Raw genomic sequence first — 27,534 nt, forward strand, 5'->3', positions numbered from 1 at the left:
CTTGTTTTTGAGAGAGAGTGAGAGCCCAGGGGGGGTGGGAGGGGGGCAAATAGAGAAGGGAGACACAGAATTTGAAGCGGACTCCAGGCTCTGAGCCATGAGTACAGAGCCTGAGATGGAATTTGAACTCAAAAACCTGAGCCAAAGTCAGATGCTTAACTGACTGAACTACCCAGGCGCCCCTTGCTATGGTTTTGATTTGCATTTCCCTAATGGTGAATGACATTGAGCATCTTTTCATGTGCTTGTTGGCCCTTTGTATATATCTTCTTTGGAGAAGTGTCCATTCAGGTTCTTTGCCCATATTTTAATTGGGTTGTTTGTCTTTTTATTACTGATTTGTAAATGTTTTTTTTTTTTTTTAAATATTTTTATTTATTTCTAGGAGAGAGAGAGACAGCATGAGCAGGGGAGGGTCAGAGAGAGAGGGAGTCACAGACTGAAACAGGCTCCAGGCTCTGACCTGGCAGTCAGCACAGAGCCTGACGCGGGGCTCGAACCCACCAACCGCGAGATCATGACCTAAGCGAAAGTCGGACACTCAACCGACTAAGCCACCCAGGCGCCCCTGTAAATGTTTTTATATATCCTGGATTCTAGACCCCTAAAAGATATAATTTAAAATATTTTCTCCATTCTATGGGTTTTCACTTCCTGATAATGTCCTTTGATGCATATAAGTTTTTAATTTTGATGAAGCCCAATTTATTTTTCTTGCTCTTGCTTTCGATGTCCTAGCTAAGATTCCATTGTTGAATCCGAGGTCATGAAGACTTGCTCTTATGTTTTCTTACAACTTTATCATTTTATCTCATATTTAGGTTATTGAACCATTCTGAGTTAATTTTCACATATTATGAGTTTGGTGTACAACTTCATTGTTTTGTATGTGACTATCCTGTTATCCAGTATTACTTGTTGAAGGGACTATTGTTTTCCTTTTGAATGGTCATGGCACCTTTGTCAGAAATCAATTGGGCATATGTATGGGTTTGTTTCTGGATCTTAATTCCATTCCTCTGTCCTTAGGTCCATTCTACACTGTTCCCATGGCTTTCTTTTTTTTCCAAAACTATTTTGATTGTTTGGGACTTCTTGCAATTCTGTATGAATTGGAGGATTGACTTCCATTTCTGCATGAAAGGCTATTGGAATTTTGACAGGGAATGTATTGAATCTGTGGATTCAATTATCAAATAAATAAGTTTATTTATTTATTTTTAGAGGGAGAGCGTGCAGGTGGAGGAGGGGCAGAGTGAGAGGGAGGGAGAGAATCCCAAACAAGCTACACGCTGTCAGTGCAGAGCTGGACGTGGGACTCGATGTCACAAACTATGAGATCTTGACCTGAGCTGAACCCAAGAGTTGGATACTTAACTGACCAAGCCACCCAGGCTGCCCTGAATCTGTTGATTTTTTTTTATAGTATTGCCATCTTAACAATATTAAGTTTTCATGGGTTATCTTTGCATTATTTAGGCCTTTGATTTTGTTCAGCAATGTTTTATGGTTTTTAGTGTACAAGTCTTTCACCTCCTTGATGAAATATACTCCTGGCTATTTTAATTCTTTCGGATACCTTTTATAAATGGAATTGTTTCTTAATTTCATTTTTTGATTATTCACTGCTGCTGTGTAGAGACAGGACGGATTTTTGTAAAATTTTTTGCTTTTAATATTCCTTTACTTTTTTACCTATATGGGTGGGATCATATAGATAAATAAGAAATTGGAAAGTGGAACACTAAAGACTTTTTATTTTCATGATGTAAGATTATCCTAAATATGAAGTTTGGAGTGTGCTTCCAGCATAGTGTTGATGATTTTCTGATTCTACTACTGAATTTCTGGCATCATATTATATATACTTGGCCATTATAATAGAAGATAGAACATTTTATTTTCTTTAAACTTTTGGAGGGGACGTAATTCTGCTACAGAGAAAGCCTTAGGGATAAACTATATTTATCATTGACTCTGGCTTAGAGATCCATGAGTAATAAAAATAAGATTGAAATGGAGGGTGATTTGAGTATATAGATTGTCATTAACATATCAGTTTACCTTTTAGTTTTTCTTGCAAGCTTTCAAATATTTAGTTTTAAAATTTTATATGTACAAATTCAACCTCGTAAGTAATTAAATGTAAATTTATACAGTAATCAGTCTGGAAAGGCTAGGATTTCATGAGACAGATGTGTATTTGAATATTATCTCTACTGTTTGAGAAGTGTCATTGGGCAAGTTTCTTAAAAAAGACAGCCTCTTTAACAGATGGTGCTGGGAGAACTGGACAGCAACATGTAGAAGAATGAAACTAGACCACTTTCTTACACCATACACAAAAACAAACTCAAAATGGGTAAAGGACCTGAATGTGAGACAGGAAACCATCAAAACCCTAGAGGAGAGAGCAGGAAACAACCTCCTTGACCTCAACCGCAGCAATTTCTTACTTGACACATCCCCAAAGGCAAGAGAATCAAAAGCAAAAATGAACTATTGAGACTTCATCAAGATAGAAAGCTTCTGCACAGCAAAGGAAACAGTCAATAAAACTAATAGGCAACTGATGGAATGGGAAAAGATAGTTGCAAATGACATATCAGATAAAGAGCTAGTATCCAAAATCTATAAGAACTCACCAAACTCCACACCCGTAAAACAAATAATCCAGTAAAGAAATAGGCAGAAGATACCAACAGACACTTCTCCAAAGAGGACATCCAGATGGTCAACAGACACATGAAACAATACTTAGCGTCCCTCATCTTTAGGGAAATACAAATCAAAACCACACTGAGATACCACCTCACGCTGGTCAGAGTGGCTAAAATGAACAAATCAGGAGACTCTAGATGCTGGCGAGGATGTGGAGAAACGGGCACCTTCTTACACTGTTGGTGGGAATGTAAACTGGTGCAGCCCCTATGGAAAATAGTGTGGAGGTTCCTCAAAAAATTACAGAACTCCCCTATGACCCATCAATAGCATTGCTAGGAATTCACCCAAGGGATACGGGAGTGCTTATGCATAGGGGCACATGTACCCCAATGTTCATAGCAGCACTCTCAACAATAGCCAAATCATGGAAAGAGCCTAAGTGTCCATCAACTGATGAATGGATCAAGAAGATGTGGTTTATCTATACAATGGAATACTACATGGCAATGAGAAAGAATGAAATCTGGCCATTTGTAGCAATGTGGATGGAACTTCAGGGTGTTATGATAAGCGAAATGAGTCAGGCAGAGAAGGACCATCTGTTTTCACTTATAAGTGGAACAGGAGGAACTTAACAGAGGACCATGGGGGAGAAGAAGGGGAGAAAATAGTTGGGGAGAGGGAGGAGGCAGGCCATGAGAGACTATTGAATACTGAGAACAAACTGAGGGTTGATGGGGGAGAGGGGGAAGGGGGATGATGGGCACGGAAGAGGGCACTTGTTGGGATGAGCACTGGGTATTATATGGAAACCAGCTTGACAATAAATTATTTAAAAAAATAAGGGTGAATATTTACAAAGTGCTGGCTGTATGTTAGGACTGTTATAAGCACTTTATGTGCTAAATAACGATCTCAGTCTCTATTTATTTATGTAACGATAGTAGAATCAACCTCTGTCTGTTAACAGTATTGTGAAGATTTAAAAAAAAATGCATATTAAGTATTTAGCCAAAAATGTAGTAAGCATTCAATAAACATTAGCTATTTTTATCATATAACTTTACCAAACCTCAACTAAGATGAGGAAAGGATAATTGGTGCAGTGAAATGCACACTTATTTGGAAGTGTAAATAGGAACGTTACTTCTAGAAGGCAATAGACAATATGTATAAAGTTTTAAATGTTTCTTTTGTGTAGTGATTCCACATCTCAGAATTTACCCTAAGAAAATAATCAGAAATATGTAAAAGTATTTGTTTATCGTTTAATTATTTGTAATTGCAGTAGTTGGATTCATTTTAATATTGAGCAGTTAGGGAATGGTTAGATGGTAATAAATGAGCCAAATAATGGAATATTAAACAGCTATTAACATGAAGAGTTTTAACACAAACGGGAAATGTTAGATACAACTTTCAGTTAAATAGTGTACAAATGATAATACAATATGATATAAATGAAGTAAAATATGCATGGAAAAAAGGCTGTCACTCCTGGTTGGATCAGAGAAGCAGGACCGTTGTGAGTGAAGTGAATGGTATAGAAGGGATAAGATTTTAAGAAATTCTGGCAGCTAGTTAAGAAGTATATCATAAGGCTATTGCCTTTGTGCCTTATATGTTGGGTGAGCTGGGGGTCATGGGTTAGCTGGGTGGCAGTGAGGAAGAGGAGCTGAAAGTGAGGTTTGGAGAGCAAGGGTACAATAGACCGACGGTGAGAACCAGATACAACATGTGAGGATAAACACTAATGTTATTTGGGAATGTTACCATTATGTGTAATCAATATTTTCTTTATACCTTCCACTGAGTGTCATTTTTAGCATTAAAAAAGAAGTCTCACATTTTTTTTTAAAGATAGTAATGTAATGAGCAATTTCTGAAGAGTAGAGGCTAATTACATAGGCATTAACTTAAGTCAGTAAACAATGGAACCAGGATTAGAACTTTGATCCCTATATTACAACTCTGCTTACAAATCTTTGCAATTACGCTTCCAAAGCTAGATTCATTTGGTCAGGTTCTGAAAGAAACCACAGTAATTTTTATAGCTGCTAATTTTCAGTCATCTGCCCTAATATTTAGGCAAACCTCAAATAATTTATTTTGAATCTTGGAAGACATGATTAAAATAATGTATCATTTTTTAAAAATATTTTTTATTTCTAGGAGAGAGAGAGAGACAGCGTGAGCAGGGGAGGGTCAGAGAAAGAGAGAGTCACAGACTGAAACAGGCTCCAGGCTCTGAGCTGACAGTCAGCACAGAGCCCGACGCGGGGCTCGAACCCACGAACCGTGAGATCATGACCTAAGCGAAAGTCGGACGCTTAACCGACTAAGCCACCCAGGTGCCCCATAATGTATCATTTTTTATTTTGAAGTAATCACAAGGTTCCAGAAAAGTTGTAACAATAGAGACTTCCTCTTCTCCCCCTCAGTCATTTGAGAGTAAGTTGTTGACCCCATGCTGTATACCCACCAAATTCTTTAATATATAATTCCTACAAACAAGGATATTCTCCTTGGAGAAATGGCTCGGTTTTAGGGCTGAGGCAGGAAAACTACAAGATAAGGCTGGAAAATCTTGCCAGAAAACAAAGAGGGGTTCAAGAATGATGGAGACGTATCAAAAAGACACAAGCCTGAGGCACCTGGGTGGCTCAGTCAGTTGAGCACCCGACTTTAGCTCAGGGCACAATCTCATGATCGTGAGTTCTAGCCCCACATCAGGCTTGCTGATGTCAGCTCTGAGCCTACTTCAGATCCTTGTCTCTCTGCCCCTCCCTTGCTCGTTCTCTCTCTCAAAGATGAATAAACATAAAAAAAAAGACAAGTCAGGAATAATTAGGCATCAAAATAATTACTATGACAGATTATAACCCGCTGAGTAAAATCAGTATAATTCTATACTGATCTGAATAAGTTGACAAGTTGATGAGGAATGGGATAATTACTCTGGTAGACAGAACAATGATCCCAAAGATGTTCACATCCTAATACCTGGAACCTGTGAATATGTTACCTTATGTGATAAAAGGAACTTCACAGATATGGTTAAGAACTTTGGGGGAGGAAGATTATCCTGGATTCTCCAGGCAGAGTTTTTAGAAAAAAGAAGCAGAAGAGTAGTTTAGAATAATGTGATGTGAAAAGTATCATCTGCCGTTGCTGGCTTTGGAGGTGGACAAAGGGGCCTACCAGCCAAGGAATATGGGCAGCTTCTAGAAACTTAATAACATAATAAACATAATAATAAACATAATTGTGTAATTAAAAACACTTTTATTTAAAACTTACAAGGATAATAGCCTAGAATAGAATATGAAATTTGTGTGGCTTTTTAAAATAAATGATACTTCAATGAGACACTGAGTACTCTTTCAGATTCCTATGCCTTTATAACAGGCTAATGGCCATATATTCATTTTCCTTTTCTTCCTATTGTTAAGTGAGAGAAGCACTGTCTCTTTTAAATACTGTCATGAACAGAAAGATAACCATGTTAGTTATCAATTTACCTTTTACTCCAAACTCACCCATCCGTACCTGCTCCGTGATAAAGGACTGGACTCTAAGCAGTTCTCCTTTACAAAGTGCATGATGTTAAGCTTGATTGGGTCCTGTAGGGGACAGGGTGCTAGAGGGAACTTACTGAAGAAAGGATTTTTTCCTTCCTAGTTCCTGTGACCTGTGTTTTCCTTTTCCTGTTCTTGCTGCATGGTCTGTCAGCAGTACATGTGGTTGATGACATCTGGTGATGGTCTGCCTCAGCCATGTGCCCAAAATACAGAAGAAAAAATTCAGGAAAACTAAAATCATAGTTTAATACTTTTCTTTAAAAAAATTAAAAACTGCTTTATTGACTTATAATTGACATACTATAAACTGTATATATTTAAAGTGTAGAATCCTCCTCTCTTGCTCCTTGCCATTCCTTACTACATCTTAGTTTACTAATTACTTCTGTTAAACATTCTGTGTTTAATTTACTTTATAGTTTCTGTCTACTAATTGAACTTCTGCTAATACAGAATTAATCCCTGGAGTGATTCCAGGAGATAGACCTAAAAATTGAAGTCCTGGAATCGGTTTGGTCATGCCTTTGGGTGTGGGCACAGTGCTGAGCTCCTTGTCAGTGGAAGTGGGGTGCTAGTAATCCGTGGCATCCCAGCTAATGAAGCTATCATCTGTGGTTCATAGTGACTTATTGCCAACTGATGCACATTCCTCAGAGCCCAAGTAGCTGCTACATTTGACGTTTATGGCAGTAATAAATATAAGAACTGTAGTGTGGGATGGACCCTTTTGAGTATTATGCAGTGTTTACAGACAAAGTGACGGCTGGATTTCTTAACTCTCAGCTCACAATCTGCCTTTTTTTTTTTTTTTAAAAAAAACACTTTTTTGATTGCACATTTCACTGCAGAAGAAATTATTTCATCTTTAAATTGTGAATAGATTTGTGAATTATAAGACCTTATTGCTTGCTCATTAAAAAAATTTGGTTTTGTATAAAAGTAATGCACAGTTAGACAACTTGAACAAGTAGAATGGATTTCTGTTAAGATTTCTGTGATTTTCTTCCAGGCTTTTGTTTGGTATACATTATATAAATAGACTTTAGAAAAGTTTTAAAACATACAGATAAATATAAAGAAATTAAAAAAGTATTGTTTCTATTGGGAAAAAAGTCAATGGGTCTACATACAAAACATTGGGAATAGTTTGTGTGAGGACCTGAGTTTGGAAAGAATTGATGTGTTGCTATTTGCTAACCTTTTGAAATTAAAAATTGTTCATTTTGTTTCTTTTTTTTGGAAAAGTAAAATTGTAAAGGCTTGTCATGGAATCTAAAAATTTTTGTTTTGGTTGATAGCAATAGTTAAAAATCTTAGATGAGGCTTGTTCATTTTGGATAGCCTCACATTAGACAAATTAGCTGGGCAACCTTCAGTTTCCTTGCAAAGAACTATTAGGTATCTTATTTTTGCTTAAAAAGCTAAGCCTTATTTTTTCTATTCTAACACTTTTGCTCATGACAATCTCACAGCCATTTCTTTAAAAAAAAACCACACACACAAAAAACTATGCTGTATGGGAATTTAACTATAGTATACCTTAGTTCCCAGTTGTTAAAACTCTTGGAAGTCATGATGCTTTTTAAGGAACACTGTGAAGTTATTGATATCATCAGTTTTTGTATGAATTGAAAACACTGTTTTGGAGGAAACTTTATAGTACTACATGTATTCAATATACATACATGACCATTAGCACATTTATTAAAAACCTATTTTATGAAATGTGATTTGGCTATTCGAAATTTTACGCCAAAGTCATTAACTAGCTGTTCATATGTACTTTCTGTTAGTGCTTGCCATAGCATATATTCTTTTGATGCATATTGTAGTATAAGATACATTTATGGAGAAAAGCAAATGAAATTACTATCCATTAAATATCTTGGCAAACTAGAAAAAGATTACCGTTATTTTAGCAGTGGAGTGTTTTGGTCCATTTTTGGAATGCTAGTGATGCTCAGGAATGTTGCTTGGGAACAAGTAGAATGTGAGCTTACTCAAGGGCTTTCCTTTGGAGATGATTAGCTGTTTCATGAGTGTTATTTGACACTGAACTAGTTGATGTCAGGATGTGAATTATCTTCAGAATTAAAGATTGTTTGGAAAGGAATTTCCTGAAAGTAATGTTGGTCTTAAACATTCATTAAATTCATTCCCATTTGTAAAACCAAGTTTTAGAATGTAATTTTATGTAGATGAGTTGTATGGTATTGTTACAGATTTAAAGTGAGCTTAGGATGTACTGTGATGCTTGGGGAAGTTTTAAATTACACAAATACCAGACCAGCATTAGATGAGTAACTGGCATCTGTGCTTTTCAGCTGTACAGATAATTATGTGTGCCAGCCAGGGTGCTCAAGTTCTCAAAAACAAGGCCAAGAGAAAATAAACAAATCAAGAGTTGGTTCTTTGAAAAGATTAACAGAGTTAATAAACCTTTACCTAACTTCAGGAAAATAAAAAGAAGGCTTAACTAAAATCAGATCTGAAAGAGAGACATATTACTACCAATTTTACAGAAATAAAAAGAATTAGGAATAGTACTGTGAATAATTGTAGAACAAGAAGTTGGATAACTTAGTTGCAGTGGAACAACCTGCCAAGACTAGGTCATGAAAAAAAATAGAATATCTGCATAGATTTTATGACTAGTAAGGAGGTTGAATCAATAATCAAATACCTCTCAGGCAAGAAAAGCTCAGGATCAGATAGCTTCACTGATGAAATCTACCAAATATCTTAAAAAAGAATTATACCAGTCCTTAAACTTTTCCAAAAAGTTGAAGAGGAGGGAATACTTCCTAGCTCATAATAGAAGACCAGAATTATTCTGATCTGAAAGCCAGATACAGATAATATAAGAAAACTACAGACCAGTATTTCTTATGAGTATTGATGGAAAAATCCTCAACAAAGCACCAGCAAACCAAATTCAACAGCACCATGACCAAGTGCATTCCTAGAATTAAGAGATGGTTTAGCATATGAAAAAGTAGTCAGTAGCACAACACACTAATAGCATAAAGAAAAAAATACATGACCATCTTAATGTAGAAAAAAGCATTTGATAAAATTCTTGATAAAAAGCACTGAATAAGTAAGAGGGCAATTACTTCAGCATAGTAAAGGTCATATATAAAAATTCCACACTTAATATCATACACAGTGGTAAAAGACTGATATTGAAAGCTCTTCCTTTAAGATTAGGAACAAGACCAGGATGCCTGCTTTCACCGCTTCTATTCCTTACTAGAGTGCTGGAAGTCCTAGCCAGAGCAATCAGGCAAGAAACAGAAATAAAAGGTATCCAAATTTAAAAGGAAGAAGTCAGATTATCTCTGTTTACAGATAACATGATTTTACATGTATAAAACCATAAAGATTCCACAAAAAAACCCTATTAGAACTAACAGACAAATTTAGCAAAGTTGCAAGATATATAATCAATATGCAAAAATCAGCGAACTATCATAAAAGGAAATTAATGAAACCATTCCATTTACAGTAGCATCAGAAAGAATAAAATATTGAGGAATAAACTTACAAAGATTGCAAAAGACTTATACATTGAAAACTACAAAACATTGCTGAGAGAAATCAGACACAAATAGATGGATAGACATCCCATGTTCATGGATTGACAGACTTAGTATTATTAAGATGTCAGTACTACTCAAAGCAATCTGTGGATTTAGTGCAATCCCTACTAAAATCCCAATGACATTTTTTCTCTTACTGAAATAGAAAAAAATTTGTCCTAAAATTCATATGGAATCTCAAGGGAACTCAACTAGTCAATATTGACCAAAATACAAAGTTGGAGGTCGGTGATCAAAACCGCATGATTCTGGCATATAGAATATGTTTGGAATGTGATGGAGAACCTAGAAATAAATCCTTACATGTATAGTTAAATGATTTTTGACAATAGTGCCAAGACCATTGAGTGGAGGAAGGGGACGGTCCTTTCAACAAATAGTATTGGGAAAACTGTATATCCTCCTGCCAAAGAATGCAGTTGGACCCATCTTATATGCAAAAAGTAACTCAAAATGATCAAAAACCTAAATGTAGAGCTAATGCATAAAACTCTTAGATGAAAACATAGGGGAGAAACTTCATGACATTGGATTTGGCAATGATATCTTGAATATAACATTAAAAGCACAGGCAACAAAAGAAAAAATAGGTGAGTTGGACTTGTGCACTAAAGGACACTGCGCAGAGTGAAAAGAAAACCCATGGAATGAGAGACAACGTTTTTCAACCATATATCTGATAAGGGAACTATATACAGACTATATAAAGAACTTTTATAACTCAATAACAACAACCACACCCAGATTAAAAGTGGCAAAGGACTTAAATAATTATTCCTTCCATGGAGACACACAAATGATTAATAAGCATATGAAAAGATGTTCAACATCACTAATCATTAGGGAAATGCAAATCAAAACCACAATGAGGTACCACTTTACACCCAGTAGGAGGATTATTATCAAACAGACAAAATAGTAAGTGTTGGTGAGGATGAAAAGAAATTGGAACCGTGTGCATTGATGGTAGGAATGTAAAAACGGTGCAGCTGCTATGGAAGATGATACAGCAGTTCCTCAAGAACTTAAACAGAATTATTATAATGACTCAGTAATTCTACTTCTGGGCATATACCCCCAAGGAGTGAAAGCAGGGACTCAGTTATTTGTATACCCAGTTCATAGCAGCTTTATTCACAGTAGCTAAGAGATGGGAACAACCAAAGTGTCCATCAGCAGATGAATGGATAAACAAATATGGCGTATACATATAATGGAATATTATTTAGCCTTTAAAAAGAAGGAAATGCTGACACATGCTACAACATGGATAAATCTTGAAGACATTATGCTAAAGTGAAATAAGCCAGACAAAAATGTGATTTTACTTATATTAGGTACATAGACTAGTCAGATTTATAGAGGCAGAATCATAGTTGCTGAGGATAGGAGTTTGGGATGGGAAATTCATGTTTAAAGGGTACAGAGTTTCAGTTTGGGAAGATGAAAAAGTTCTGGAGATGAATGGTGATGTTGGTTATACAACAGTATAATTATTACAACAGTATAAATGTAGTTACTGTCACTGAACTTTACACTGAACAAAATTTACCATTTTAAACAATTTCCTGTATATTATAGCAAAATTAAAAAATGAGGCTGACGGCCTTCTAAGAAGATCCCTGAAGAGTTAAAATGATTTATTCGGCACATTGATAAAAACTTTTCTGTGTTTGATAATTTGTATAATAAACAGTAGAGAAATAGTATAATGAATCTCAATATAATCTTCACCTAGATTTAACATTTCTTAGTCTTCTGGTTTAATTTCTTTGGCATATTTTAAAGTAAATTACAGGTCTCATGACATTTCATTCCTAAGTATTTCACTATGCATCTCCAAAAATAAGGACTTTCTCATATGACCACAATACTGCCATCATACCTAACAAAATGAACAGTTACTTAAAGTGTATCCAATATCTAGACCACATTGACATTGTCTCTCTTGTTCCTTAACTGTATTTTTATCCTTGGTTTGCTTGAAACTTGTGTTCTGCTTTTGGATTTAATGTTTCGTATTTCATGCTGTTTTCCCATTTCATCCCACTACACTGTGCTGTTTATTCCATTTAATTTTACAGAAATTGTTGCGGTGCTCTCAAGTAACACACCTACCTTGTCTGGTAGCTAATTTTTTTTTTTCTGTTCTATGTATTTCCTGTAAGCTTGAAGTTAGCCCTGAAGGCTTGTTAGAATTGGGTTAAAACAGTTTTGACAAGAATACATTTTAGGCGATATAGACTGAACAGAAAGTAGAATGAGAATTTGCCAGTTGGAAAACTCTTTAGACAGTCAGGAAGCTAATTTCAGATAAAATGTCTGTTAATGGGTGAAGTTCTGTCGAGTAGTAGGCACAGTTGGATATGATCAGAGATCATGGTGATGGCTATACCTCTAAGAAACCTGCTTGGTAGTTCTCAAGGATTTTTTGCATTTTCTCTACTAAATACTTTCTTTGAAGAAATGTAGACTTCTTCTGATTTTAGGAATACTTAGAATGAGTATAGAGTCCTATTCTATTTTTGGTAGTAATTATGGAGAGAGAGTGAGACAGAAAAAGAGGAAAGATAGAGAAGGCTGGATGGAGGTAAAGAGGTAGATATTTGTAACTAGCAAGATTTTTTTTTACTAAAAAACCCAAGTTCAGCTGCTCATTGCTTAAAAGGCCAATACTCAAGGGGCGCCTGGGTGGCTTAGTCGGTTAAGCATCCGACTTTCGCTTAGGTCATGATCTCGGGGTTCTTGGGTTTGAGCCCGCGTCGGGCTCTGTACTGACTGCCAGCTCAGAGCCTGGAGCCTGTTTCAGTCTTTGACTCCCTCTCTCTCTGACCCTTCCCTGCTCATGCTGTCTCTCTCTCTCTCTCCTAGAAATTAAAAAAAAAAAGGCCAATACTCAAGATTATTTTTGATTGGAAAGTAATATGATTATGATGAACACCAAGTATTGTATATAAGTGATGAATCATTAAATTTTATACCTGAAACTAATGTTGCACTGTATGTTAATTAGTTGAATTTAAATAAATACTTGGCAAAAAAAAAAAAAGGAAAAGAATATGAGCTTTATTCAGGAGGACTGCCACCTGGGGAGAGAGTGGATTCTTGTCCAAAAACAAACTCCAAGGTTTGTGCCTGGCCCAAAGATTTTTAAAGGAACATTAGGGCAGTTAATCAGTAAAAGAGGAACATAGTGGTCTGTAACACTTCTTAATTGTGTGGAGACTTAGTGGTGTCAGCTACAGCTGTTATCATTGCAGTGCTCAGAGGTTGTGTATTCGGGTGGGGGCTTGGGGGAGGTTGTGCAACAGGGTTTGGTTCTGTGTCTTACTAGTAAACAGTGCATGATCTTTAGATATGCAAAGAAAGGCTTTAGTTAATCACTAAGGCTAAAGGTGCTTTCTAAAATAAACTTTGTCCCTCTGGCAGACCTAGTGGTCTGAGTTGGTGGCTTCAATTTTATTAGAAGGCTTTTCTGTATGGTTTTTCAAAAACATTCTAAAGAAGTGTCGTCCGTGGAGAAAGGGGAACGACTCTTGCAGCTGTTGGTGCAAATGCAAACTGGTGCAGCTACTCTGGAGAACAGTATGGAGGTTCCTCAGAAAGTTCAAAATAGAACTGGGTATTTACCTAAAGCATATAAAAATACAGATTCAAAGGGGGTACATGCACCCTAATGTTTATAGCAGCATTATGAACAATAGCCTAACTGTGGAGAGAACCCAAATGTCCATCGACTGAGATGAACGGATAAAGAAGATGTGTGTATGTATGTGTGTACACACACACACACACTCACACACTGGAATATTACTCAACCATCAAAAAGAAATGAGTCTTGCCATATGCAGCAATGTAGATGGAGCTAGAGTGTATTATACTAGGCGAAAAAAGTCACAGAAAGACAAATACCATATGATTTCACTCATATATAGAATTTAAGAAACAAAACAGATGAACATATGGGAGTGGGGGAAAAGAGAGGGTAACAAACCATAAGAAATCCTTAAAGATAGAGAGCAATTGAGGATTGATGGAGGGAGGAGGTGGGGGATGGGCTAGATAGGTGATGGGTATTAAGGAGAGCACTTGTTATGATGAGCACTGAGTGTTATATATAAGTGATGAATCACTAAATTCTCCTGAAACTAATATTATCCTGTATGTTAACTGACTAGAATTTCAATAAAATTTTGAAAAAAGAATGTCCTCAGTAGAATGTGTACTATTTGAGAGAGATAAGAGTCACAACAAACAATACTTAATGAATTCTGTTATAGAGACTGTAGTAGTTGAATAAATTCAAAGAGAAGAGACTGGTAAGAATTGTAATGAGGAAGAAAGGTACAACAGCCACTCTGCATGATGGATCAGGAGTTTTGGTTGACATTAACACTCTCAATAAATGGGCATAACCTGATACCAGGTTCCACTAGCTTTGTGGAAGGATACAGACTTGGAACATGGATATTAACATAAGATAGATCTTCACTGAGAAGCCTTACATTCATTCAGGTAAAGCTTTTATGCTCAACAAAGAATATACTGAATTGTGACAGACAAGCGTATGTGGGTATGGATGAGAGCAGCATAGGAGAGTCTTCTGTAGAAGGGAAACACTTTTCGTAACAGTCTATGAGTAGTTTCCAGGTTTCTTCAAGGTCATACTTGATTTCAAGAAAGATGATCCCTCAGGGACTGTTTTTATTTTTAAAGTTTTATTATTATTTTTTAATGTTTATTTTTGAGAGAGAGACAGAGTATGAGCAGGGGAGAGGCAGAGAGAAGGAGACACAGAATTCAAAGCAGGCTCCAGGATCTGAGCTGTCAGCACAGAGCCTGAAGCAGGGCTCAAACCCACCAACCGTGAGATCATGACCTGAGCTGAAGTCAGACTTAACCGACCGAGCCACCCATGCGTCCTGGGAATGTTTTTATTTTTGTGACAAGCTTTTATAATTGCAGTCTTTCCACATGTCATGCTTTTTATCAGTTAGGAAGTCATTTTTACATAAGTAATGTTGTCTAGTAATACAGTTTGACAATCTGTATCTTAACCTAGTAGTTTAAGTGCTCTAAGAAAGTATTGAAGGATTTAAACTTATTAACCTCTGTCTCTAGAAGACTTTTTGAAGATTTTTGTGATTATTTTGTGTATGTGTGTGTGATTTTTTTTTTTGAAAATGTGTGTTAATAACCTTGGATCTTTTTTACAGAAACTTCATATATTTATACATAAAAATTTGCATATAATATCATAGTATTCATTGTTTTCTCCTAAGTTTTCCTTTGAAGGTAGAGGATTGTCTTTTAATTTCTGGCTTACACATGGATGACATAGATGATGCATATATCACAAGATATAGAGCTAATGACAGCAGGGTGCATTCTTCAAAATTGTGAGTTGATCAGAACAAGGGTACCTATTGGACTACTGGGAAATAAAATTGTTTAGTTAGACAGACTCTGAAAGTTTTAGACTGCCACTTCAACATTTACTTCTATGGATTGCATTCCTTCCCCCCACATTCATTTCAAAATTCTTTTGTTTCTTGACTTTTGTGAAATCAATCTTTATTTTCCCTTTCTCTCGACCCTTAAATTTATATATTCTTTAGAGTTTTCTTTAGCCCTCTTTTCTTGATTTTCACTTTTGCATTAAAATCACGTTAGTTATCACATATTTGTTGATGATTCCTACATCTCTCTAGGCCTTGGGTAGAGCTCCTGACTTCTATTCATTACTTTCTGTTTACATGTCCACCATGATATTTCACAAACATTAATAAAAAAAAAAATTGCAAATTGTACTCACCTCCACTAACTGTAGTTCTCCTTTGGTATTCCGTGTTTTGTCTACTGGCAGCAACACCCAAACTCATTTCCTCCTGTATTTCACTGCTGTTAAGTCCTTATATGCATTTTTGTATTTATTCTACAGAGTTGTCCTTTCAAGTCCTAAATAATCTCTTTTTACAGATGAAGCAACTTAGTCATTTTGTCTCAAAATCACACTGTTAGTATGTGTCACTGTGGCAGCAGAAACCAAGGTCTGTCAAATACTAGATCTCCTATTTCTTGCCACAGTTATACTACTACTCCTCACCTCTGTGGCCTTAATCTGGAAAAAAAAAATAAGAGTGTGCCTATGAGGTTTAACTACAAGAATATTTATGGCAGAGTTTATTTTATTTATTAAAAAAATTTTTTTTAAATCTTTATTTATTTTTGAAAGTGAGACAAAGACAGAGTGTGAGCAGGGGAGAGGCAGACACAGAATCTGAAGTAAGCTCCAGGCTCTGAGATGTCAGCACAGAGCCTGACATGGGGCTCGAACCCACGAACTATGAGATCATGACCTGAGCTGAAGTTGGATGCTTAACCAACTGAGCCACCCAGGCTCCCCTATGGCAGAGTTTATAATGGTCAAAAAAATTCTAACAAAGATTCTATTAAATCCATTATAACACATTCCATTAAATAAATCCATTATAGTGCATTTACATGGAATGTCATATGGTCATTATATATTGTTTTAAACCAGTAGTTTTCGTTTTGTATATACAAAGTCATGTGTAGAAACCCAGTGTATGAAATACAGCTTTAAAAAAAAGTTTGAAGTCCGTCTGCAGGTGCCATGATGGTAGATGAGACCAGTCAGGTGCTCCTGAGCTCTGGCCTCACCATCCTGTCCTAGCCACTCATATGGGATATGAGCCTTTTCCTCCAACAGTAGGATGAAATATTTTTGGTTGGCAAATAAGTCAGCTTCCTGGTCTGTTTTGTTACGCTCAGCACATTGTGAGTATCCATGGGGAGTGTAGGTTGTTTACAGGCTTACCTCCAAGACTCTTCAAGGAGTCCTTGGAACTGTGGTCCATGGAAAAGTATATAGCATTACTAAGAATGTGACAAGGTTGAGTATTTAGGCCCTGGAAATGTGCAGAAAGAAGTCACACCTTCCTTCAATCCAAGTTATCAAGGAGACAACTTGAGAGATGTTGGGTCATTCTGCTGCTACCCTCATCACCCCTTCCACATGATTAGTCTGAGATGTATGGAACAATTCATTGGCAGAGAATCCAAGTACTATGGACTTTGTGACTCCATAGTAACCATCTCTTGCAAAGAGGGCATCCTAGGACTTTTCCTGGTCTTATTCCTTGTCTTCTAGATGACATCATTTATTTGCGGCTCTGTAACTCATTGGGTTACCTCATTAATACCTATGCCCTGGATAGTGCAGTTTCCACCATGAGTAAAATGAAGAGTTGTTCCCAAGTGTCCCAGGATTTTTTGCCAGTATATTGACCTATCCCTTTGTGCTTGTCTTTAATCTTGTGGCTGTCAACAACTGTGGGCTTGCTGGTGGGTCGCCTCCCTACTCCCCAGTATATACTTCTTGGATAGATTGCTGGTGCATGTGACAGAAATATGAGTCGAGGAAATAGCCTATTTTTTCAGATGGCCCCCTTTGGGAAGACTTAATGTTATGACCTGAGAATGTTAATTTGAAGATGTGGGGCAGGGACAGTGACATTTCTATAGTCCCAGATGCAAAGAATTACGGAAGAGAATGTTGATTTCTATACAGTGTGGTGTGCTTTTTAAAAAATCATTTAGGGGCGCCTGGGTGGCTTAGTCGGTTAAGCGTCCGACTTTCGCTTAGGTCATGATCTTGCGGTTCGTGGGTTCGAGCCCCGCGTCAGGCTCTGTGCTGACAGCCAGTTCAGAGCCTGGAGCCTGTTTCAGAGTCTGTGACTCCCTCTCTCTCTCTGACCCTGCCCTGCTCACGCTGTCTCTCTCTCTCTCCTAGAAATAAATAAAACATTAAAAAAGAAAAAAAAGAATCATTTAATCTTGGGGGAAAAAATGTTTGAAAAGTGTGGAAGCCCCAGAGGGTTTCCTGGACTACTACCTGCACAGTTCTCCAGGTGATGCTACTGTACAGGGTTTAAAAAATTTTAATTTTTTCAAGTATAGTTAATAAATTAGGAAAATATTCACAATATATGAAGTGAAAAGATTACAGTTAACAAAACAACATGTACATATAATATGTCCCAAATTTTGCTAAGTGTATATTTGAATGTACATATAACTAAAAAAATGGAAGGTTATACTTCAAAATATGGATGCTAGTTATTCCTTAAATTGGTGATTATGAGTGATTTAAATTTTTTGTACATTTTCTACAATCAATAGAGATTAGAAAAACTCCAGAATGTGTTATATTTAAAAATGCAATAAAAGCAAAAAGAAGTGTACCCAATCCTCTGCCTATTGTTAAATACAGAAATAAATATGTTACCCCCTCCCCTCTCTCTGCTGCCTCATATCCAGACTAAAAGAAGGAAACAATCCAGTGGCTATTGTGCCTTGAGCATTGGTTTGAAGCCCTTGAGCATCTGTGTTAAGCATATAGGGTTAACCTTTTGAACATCAACCTTGAATATGGGTATTATTTTCAGTTGGCCTTTAGGGAGTAGATTTAGAGTAGAAGCAAACTGCCTGGGGTGTGAATCCCGGCTCTGCCATTAATCATTGGTTGCCCTTGGGTTAGTTAGTTACCTGTACCTAAGTTTCCCCACCTATGAAGAGGGAGTTTTTAGGAGTAGATGAGTTTAACTCTATGACATGCTTGGAGAAATGCCTGGCACTTAGTGATCAGTAATAGTTATTGTGGTTATTATACTATCATACTATTTTCTGTTTTTAATTTCATTGATTCTATTTTTATCTTTATTTCTTTTTGCTTCTTTACAGTATATTTTATTCTTTTTCAAGGTTCTTGAGATGGAAGCCTAGATTATCAAAATGAGCCCTTTCCTGTTTTACTAATGTATGCATTCAATGCTATAAATTTCCTCTCAGCACTACTTCAGCTGTGTCTCACAAACTTTAGTATATTTTCATTTTCAATTCAATGCATTTTTTACATTTTTGTTGAGACTTTTTCTTTAGTCCATGGATTATTTAGAGTTGTGTTGTTTAGTTTCCAAATGTTTAAAGATTTTTTCATGGGGCAAAGTCCAGAGAAAACCAGATGTAAGCTTTTAAGAGTCCTGTCTCAATGGAGTCACACAGGATGTACTCAATTCCTCAGCACTGCGTTATGACAACATATGTGAAATGTCTACCAGGGAAGCTCAGTGCCCAGGGTTATACTGGGCGTTGTTCAGTGATTCAGTGCTCAGGGTTTATACTGGGGACTGTTCCTGTAGGTACCCTCTATCTAGCATGTTCAAAATTTCAGATTCTCAGAAACAAAATGTGTTTTCAACATAACCACATTATTTGCAGAGTTCAGACACAATGAGCCGTTCTTACCAGGGAATGAGGGGAACCCTCCTGAAATCTTAAGTTCCTAGATTCCCTTAAAGGGCCAATTCTGCAAGCAGGTCTTTCTAAGGATGGCAGCCTCAGACTTGCTATGTTAACTCTATTCTGCACAGAGGTATATTATAAAATGTATTTTATCTAAGAAACTAAACTAGTATCAACAAGTCTATACTTTTTTAAATAATTTTTTTGTTAAAATCTTTTTTGCATGTTTCCATTTACCTTCTTAAAAAATTTTTTTAATGTTTTATTTATTTCTGAGAGAGTGAGAGAGAGACAGCATGAGCAGGGGAGGGTCAGAGAGGGGGAGATACAGAATCTGAAACAGGCTCCAGGCTCTGAGCTAGTTGTCAGCACAGAGGCCAATGTGGGGCTCGAACCCACAAACTGTGAGATCATGACCTGAGCCGAAGGCTGGCGCTCAACCGACTGAGCCACCAAGGCGCCCCCCCAATTTTTTTTTTTTTTTTTTTAAAGAGAGAGAACACACAAGCAGGGGAAAGGAGCATAGGGAGAGAGAGAGAGAATACCAAGCAGGCTCCACACTCAGCACAGAGCCCGACTAGGGCTCGATCCCATGAACCTGGGATCATGAGCTAAGTCAAAATCAAAAGTTGATGCTCTTGACTGAACCACCCTCGGACCCCCAAATGTATATATTTTTAGAAAAGCTTTATTGACGTATATTAACACACCATAAGATTTATCCATTTAAAGTGAACAGCACAATGGTTTTTAGTATATTTATGGAGTTGTGTAACAGTCACCACAATCTAATTTTAGAACATTTTCTTCACCCCTAAAAAACCCCCAAGCCCCTGGGCAGTCGTTCCCCATTTCTAGCAGCCCACCAGGCTTCCTTGGCTCCTACCTGCAGCCTCCAGGCAACCATGAATCCACTCTCTGTCTCTGTGGAACAGATCTATACATTTGACATGTTTTCAACTTCAGTTCTTCCCTGATCTTAATGGCTTTGTAAGAAGGTAGTTCAGAAATTATTTAGAGACATTTCTCTTTCAGTGTGTGTCAAGGGGTCACACTGTTGATACAGAGCCTTATCAACAGTAATCATCATCAAAATTAGTATTACTTGAGTTAGTGGCATTTAATGAAATAATTCATTATAGAGGCCCTTGTCTCTGGGGTGCCTGAGTGGCTTAGTCAGTTGACCATCTGATTCTTGATTTCGGCTCTGGTTATGATCTCAGGGTCATGGGATTGAATCCTCTTGGGGCTCTGTGCTGAGTGTGGAGCCTGTGTAAGATTCTCGCTCTCTCCCTCTGCCTCTCTCTCTGCCTCTGTCTCTGTCTCTCAAATAAAAATAAAGGCCCTGTCTTTGCAAACTTTGTTCTCACCTTAAAAAAAATGTTATACTGTTGGTTGAGGCCTACCAAGAAAATTTTAATCATATTACTTGGTTATTGTTTGTCCTTTAATGGTACCTTTTTGCTATAAGATAGCTAAAGACTCCTGTAGAAAATTGGGTGAACTTGGAAAAGGTAGCTGTACTATTGCCATTAGGAGGTAGAGAGAGAAAAATGTGTATATGTTGTTAGGAGGGAAAGGGCAAAGCATATACATAATATATGGCTGGTTTTTCTTTTATATTCTCTAAAGTGGGTGCAATATGCAAGAATAGAAAGTAAGTTTACATGTGAAATTATTAGTTATATTTAAAGAATTATAAAAATTCTTTAAAATTGTAGAGGTGCCTGGGTGACTTAGTTGGTTGAGTGTCTGACTCTTGATTTTGGCTCCAGTCATGATCTCATGGTTCCTGGGTTTGGGCCCCATGTCGGGCTTTGTGCTGACAGCGAGGAGCCTGCTTAGGATTCTCTCTCTCTCCCTCTTTCTCTGTCCCTCCCCTGCACATGTGTGCGCGCATGCCCACATGCTTTCTCAAATAGACATTAAAAAAATAAATTGTAAAAATTGTAAAGCAAAGGTATTCTTTGTGTTTTTTAGTCATTATATTGATAGAAATCTAGTTCCCTTCATAACTGAGTTAGTAGACAAGCTGTACTACACACTGAGAACCATGGGAGGGTATTTGTTTTGTGGTTAAAACACAGAACTTAGTCACCATGAGTTACGTAGTTATTGACTAACTTTGGGTGTGTACGTAAGTGTCCAAATCTGTGTCATTTCTTATGCTTTGGAAATAGGCTTAATTTTAATGTTAACACGTGTTTGTAATTAAGAGATTTTTTTGGACATCAGGAACTAACATTTTAGGTGACTTGTTTTCAGAGATAAAGCCCCAGAGCTCATCATTACTTATTTGCTTATCTTCCAGGTGATTTTACAGCAAGATGCTGCTCTCCATCGGGATGCTCATGCTGTCGGCCACACAAGTCTATACCATTTTGACTGTCCAGCTCTTTGCATTCTTAAACCTACTACCTGTAGAAGCAGACATTTTAGCAGTAAGTACACTAAGATTTATTCATGTCTAAAAATTTCCCTTAAAGAAGAGCTTTTAAAAGTCCTAAATGGCAAGATGTTTACCTGTGAACATACAGGCACATACACATACTTGTTACTTGAAAGTGGAGGGCCTTACTCATCTTTTTATTGCTTAATATCTAACATAAGATCTCACATACAATTAGTACTTGATAAATGTTACTCTTGAAAGTATGTGTGCATTTTCAAGAGTGCTCTTGCACACATGAATCTACATGCTGTGTATTTGTGTAGAATCTTACTGTTTTTCTTGATAACTAGCATAGCTCTAATGATTTTGATATATACATATATATCAATATATTTTTTAATTAAATGTTTATTTTTGAGAGCAAGAGCGAGAGAATCCCAAGCAGGTAGTGCACTGTGAGTGCAGAGCCCAACGTAGGGCTCAAACTCATGAGCTGCAAGATCATGATCTGAGCCAAAATCAAGAGTCAGATGCAGAGCCACGCAGGTGCCCATGATAACGATATTAAAAATAATTTTTTTAACGTTTACTTAATTTTGAGACAGAGACAGAACGTGAATGAGGGAGGTGCAGGGAGAGAGAGAGAGAGAGAGATGGACACACAGTCTAAAGCAGACTCCATGCTCTGAGCTGTCAGCACAGAGCCCTACATGGGTCTCGAACTTACAAACCGTGAGATCACGACCTGAGTTAAAGTTGGACACTTAACTGACTGAGTCACCCAGTCGCCCCTTGATATTTTTAAAAATTATATAAGATGCTCATAGGAAATTTCAACCTCAGACTATTGCTATTGGGAAGGGAAGCACAATGATCTTATCTTTGATGGCAGATAGAAAAGTTTTTAGAAAAGAAGATTGATCTTCAAAAACCTTAGTATTTCTTTCTAGGTTGTCTTATTGTCCTCTGCACTGGGAAGTGTATATATTTCGTGTTTCTCATTTCTGTGAAGCCAGAATACTTCACATATCCTGTGTGTATATGTATGTATGTGTGTATATACATCTATACTCTAGGTGCTATGCTAAACCTTATTATTTTAAATTTCTGGGTGCAGGGGATTTGCTGAATGACATCAGGTCACTCTAGAAACAGAAGGGCCAGAATTGTTGCTGACCAAAGCTTGAGGTGGTGCTCAGCCATGTTTCTGTATACTGTGGTACTTGTGGAAGTGTTGAGGATCATTGTGGAATTTGGGAGAGCCCGACTTCTTTCTATATCCTCACTTTTGAAGCAGCGACTCAAAACCCTATGAGATTTCTCTCTGTTACCCTCTTTAGTAAGGAACTGGTTGATTATATTTTTTTCTGGAATAGTCTAGATGGAGTAGAAGTGGAACCTTGAAGGACTAGGGGTTCATTGATATGCAAATTTCCTCTAACTTAGTCCCCAGCGTCCTTGGAATATTCTTGGGATGACTTTTAAAATGAAGTAGAGGATTTATGGACTGATTAGGGAATGAAGTTCTCCATGTCTACCTTTTCTCCTTTGATTTCTTTGATATTCTTCCCTTCCCTTCCTTTCTTGTTTGTAATATCTGCCACTCCTTTAACTTCCTTCTTTCCTTCTTACCTGAAGTGGATTGTTATTTATGGTTTAGCTGTGTGAAGCTCCTTTAGGAGCTTCAGTAGACTCCTCTGGGAACTTAACCAGCACTGCAAGTGCTTCTGTTTCTTTATTTCGGTATGTTGTAGTGATGATTAGATAAGGTAAACTACTTAGAACAGTATCTAACACACAATAAATGTTTTATCTTTTTTATCTTCATTATCATGATCATTCTTCTCATCCTTCATCCACTCCCTCGAGCAGTGTATGAGACTGCCCAAGAGGTTTGCTTTTTTGTTAATGGAGACACAATATAAAATATTAGGTATAGAAGAACAGTCCATGCTTGCCAGCAGTATTCCCTGTGTGTCAGGCAGGTAAATGTGGAATGTATGTTAATATCATCTAGGGAAGGAACCATCAGAATGGGACCTAAATCTGGTCTTTATGTCGACACTAAAGGATAGAAGGCTGACGATGCAGAAGTAGTTGGAGGGGAGTAGATGGTGAAGGCATGTAACTAGTAAAAAGAGGAACTAAATATCAAAGCAGAAGAACTAGATCCGGTAACATACGTATTAAAAGGAAGTGAGTCAAGAGCCAGAAAACGTTAGCTTTTCCTTTTAAGTGAGTAAGAGCATCCTAAAATCTGAATGTGTAGTAATAGAGATTTAAACAAGTTGGGTATCAGATTGGTCCATTTTGGACTGGTATTAGGATGCTGCTTTTGAAAAGATAAAATTCAGATTATTTTATTTTTGGTGATTGAATTCTACCATTTGTTAATTCCCTGACAACAGTATTTGTCCAACTGGTTAGCGTTCTAAGAGAATATGGAGCTGCAAGTATAGTGGGTTGCTGACTAGTCAGTAAGCCCCCCTAGATCATGAGTACCTGAAAGGCAGGACTGTGTCTTACTATATTTTGTTTCTGGTGCTGAGTGAGAGTTATATACAGTAGGAATTCAATAAATGTTTCAACTGATTAATAACTTTTCCTTGGAGATTTAATTTTTCATATTTTCTTTTATTCTTTACTACTTGATTTTTTAAAGTTTATTTATTTTGAGAGAGAGAGTGTGTGCGCACTCATGGGTGGGGGAGGGGTGGAGAGAGAGAGAGAGAGAGAGAGAGAGAATCCCAAGCAGGCTCTGCCCTGTTAGTGCAGAGCCTGATGTGGGGCTCCATCTGATGAACTGTGAGATCATTACCTGAACCGAAACCAGGAGTCAGTACTTAAGTCGACTGAGCCTCCTAGCCACCCCGATACTTTAGATGATTATTATTTCTTTAGCAGTTCATCTTCATCATCTTTTATCTCCTCGTATCTCTCTCCTCTGACCCAAAATTGTGACATTATTAATTATGTAAGTTTATATCTACAAACATGGAGCTTTATATTTGGCGGAGGCATTCCACTTTAGAAATAACCACATCGATGTTGACTATTCTCAGGTACATAGGCTACAAGTGACCTATTAGTTCTGAGCTGTGCCATGATCTTATTGAAAAGTAGTGTCTATCTTAATGTGGTTTCAGAGAGAATCAACCCAATTTTGACTTATTCCCAGTCTGCCTTTTGATTCTGTTGTAGGAATTTGTCAGAGAGAATTTACTTCTTGGTAGGTAGTTGTGAGAGTCAGTGGGCAGAGTAAGAGAGAAGCACCCAGTGGTTAGTGGTCTGAATGGATCAGATTATATAGCATGGTTGTTAAGAGCTCCTGCAGCATATGTGGAAACTGAATTGAATTCCAGTTCTGCCACTCTAGAGTTGCATTGCCTTGGACAAATAGCTTCAAACCTCTTAAGTCTCCTTTTACTTATGAAATGAGAATGTACGAGAGACAATGTGGGGCAATGAGTTAAGAACCAGGGCTCTGGGACATGACTGCCTGGGTGAGAATCCTGGTTCCTCTAACTTACTAGAGCAACTTCTTTTCTTTTGTTTAGATTAAATTAATTAATTAATTAATTTATTTATTTATTTAGAGAGCAAGCACTAGCAGGAGAGAGAGGTAGAGGAAGAGAGAGAAAGAATCCAAAGTAGGCTCCATGCTCAGCCCCAGCAGTGCTTGATCCCATGACCCTGGGATCAGGGCCCAAGCTGAAACCAAGAATCAGATACTCAACCAACTAAGCCACCCAGGTATCCCTAGAACAAGTTATTGTCAACATTTTGTGGCCATTCTGTAAAATGAGAATGATAAAATAGTGTCTGACTTTATAGGGATTTTTTAAGGATTAAATAAGTGAACACCTGTTAGATGTTTAGCATGATCTCATAAATGCTCAATAATTGTTAGCATTTGTCACTTTCTAAATCAAATTAAATCACCTGTTAAGGCTGCTGTTGAAGGACAGAATTGGTTAAGGAAAAGACTTTTTGAAAGGAATTGGATTAAAATTATTATATGGCAGTCATTAAGGATGGGATTCCAGAGAGGAGTAACTTTATTTTCTACTTCGAAAATGTTAACAGGGAATGTTCTTTTTTTTTTTTTCCTTAATGTTTATTTATTTATATTGAGAGAGAGAGAGAGAGAGTGTGAGTGCACATGCATGCACACAAGTAGGGAAGGGGCAGAGAAAGAGGGAGAGAGAGAATCTGAAGCAGGTTCTACAGTGTTAGCTCAGAGCCTGACTTGGGCCTCAATCTCACAAATCCCAAGATCATGACCTGAGCTGAAATGAAGTATCAGGCACTTAACTGACTGAGCCATGCCCAGGAACCCCAACAGTGAGCATTTTTTAATTTCATGAGCAGCAGTCCACCCTCCAGTACTAAAGTAAAGCACTTTTGTGCTAAAGATGTTTCTATTTGTTTTATTTATAATAGAAGTATTTAGTTTTCCTTTTTAAACAATGTGATTTTAGGAGGCAGTGTGGGACAATCCTTGTTTTGCTGTTAAGGAAAGTCAAATCAATTTCAAAATGGATCTCACTCAGTGACAAAACTTATTCCAGGTCCCAGTGTTACAAGTATTGTTGTTCAAGCTAGAGATTTTATTTCTGAAAATTTAGTCAAAAGAGTGAAACTCCTCAGTAATAAGAAGTGATAAAATAAAAAACTTAGTGCAGTTGTAGATTTTCCATTTCCTGAATTTAAAAGTACATTTTTCAAAAAAGTACTGCCTGCACACATTTGTGTCTTTTCTTTGGTCTATCTATATTGATCTAGATCAATTTCTTTATTTTACAGTAGTGTCTTTAGTCTTGGAGGAGTTAAGCAACTTTCTTAAGTTCAATCCTTAAATCAATTAGATTTTTTAATTAAGAGATTAAAAGATACATGGTGGTAATGGATATAAAACCCCTTTGTGACTATAAAGCACTTTGTGAACCACAGAGCACTCTGCAAATATAAATTATTGTTACAGTAGGAAATTACCCTGAAGCAATGTTGGCTCCAAGTATACTGCCAGGCTGATTATCCCAGAGGTAATGGATACGTTCAGATACCAAATTCAGATGTTTGAATCACATATTTTATTGAATTAATTATAAACCTACAGTGAGAAGTACAGGTAAAAGATGGGGATGTTAAGACACTCAGGATAAGATTCAAGTGAAATGCAGGAACCACGCAGCTCAAATCCTATATTACCATTATGAGTATGTCTAGTCTCTCTCTAGGCTACATCAGCTTTCTCTGGTGACAGTGTGGTTACCAGGACCTGAGTTGAGGGTGAGCAAGAGAGAATTGCCAGACGGAAGGTGTTCAGATCCAAAATTTGTTTGCTTTATTGAAGAGACTTGAAATATTTACATCTGAACATAGCTATAACCTGCTATTACACGCAGAGCTATTTTTCTGCTGGTCTCTGGCAGAGGACACAGGCTAGAATGGGGATCACCAATGGTTGTTTGATTGAGGCATGACAATGCTCTCAATCTGGATTTGTGATCTCGTCCATGCTTTATGAACATTTAATGTTTGCTTTAGGTGGCTCAGTCGGTTTAGCATCTGACTCTGGATTTTGGCTCAGGTCATGATCCCAGAGTCGTGTGATCAAAACTTGCATTGGCCTCTGCACTCTGAGCCTGGAGCCTGCGTAACACACACACACACACACACACATACACACTCTCTCTCTCTTTCTCTCTCTCTCTCTCTCTCTTTCTCCGTTTTTCTCCCTCCCTTCCTCTGCCTCCTCACCTGCTTGTGAGTGTGCGCCTCCTCTCTCTCAATAAATTAAATAAATACACTAAATAATAAAGTTTGCTTGATCATTTCGTACTGTCCTTTGCTGTCTATACATAACAGTCTCACTTTGTTCCATCCTTTTTACCTATATTCAAAACAGTGTGTTCTGTTTTTTTTCTATTTATTTTTGGCCTACTGTTTACAGAAAGCTGTCTTA

The 27,534-nt window shown here is 37.2% G+C and overlaps 1 protein-coding gene and 1 pseudogene across 2 annotated transcripts in view; both read left to right on the forward strand.

Annotated features, from left to right (window-relative positions):
• The window catches only part of RNF13 (ring finger protein 13), a 164,406-nt gene that overhangs the window by 8,861 nt on the left and 128,011 nt on the right, over positions 1 to 27,534 (forward strand). For both annotated transcript variants that reach the window (XM_077765892.1, XM_077765891.1), the window contains exon 2: positions 21,486 to 21,615. In XM_077765892.1, the coding sequence (XP_077622018.1) occupies positions 21,502 to 21,615 (114 nt within the window). In that variant the 5' untranslated portion in view covers positions 21,486 to 21,501. The remainder of the gene's footprint in view (positions 1 to 21,485; positions 21,616 to 27,534) is intronic.
• LOC144233067 (mitochondrial carrier homolog 2-like) lies at positions 16,488 to 17,362 on the forward strand (annotated as a pseudogene).

The sequence above is a fragment of the Crocuta crocuta genome, unplaced genomic scaffold (assembly GCF_008692635.1).
Source record: "Crocuta crocuta isolate KB4526 unplaced genomic scaffold, BGI_CrCroc_1.0 scaffold54, whole genome shotgun sequence".
Classification (NCBI taxonomy): Eukaryota; Metazoa; Chordata; class Mammalia; order Carnivora; family Hyaenidae; genus Crocuta; species Crocuta crocuta.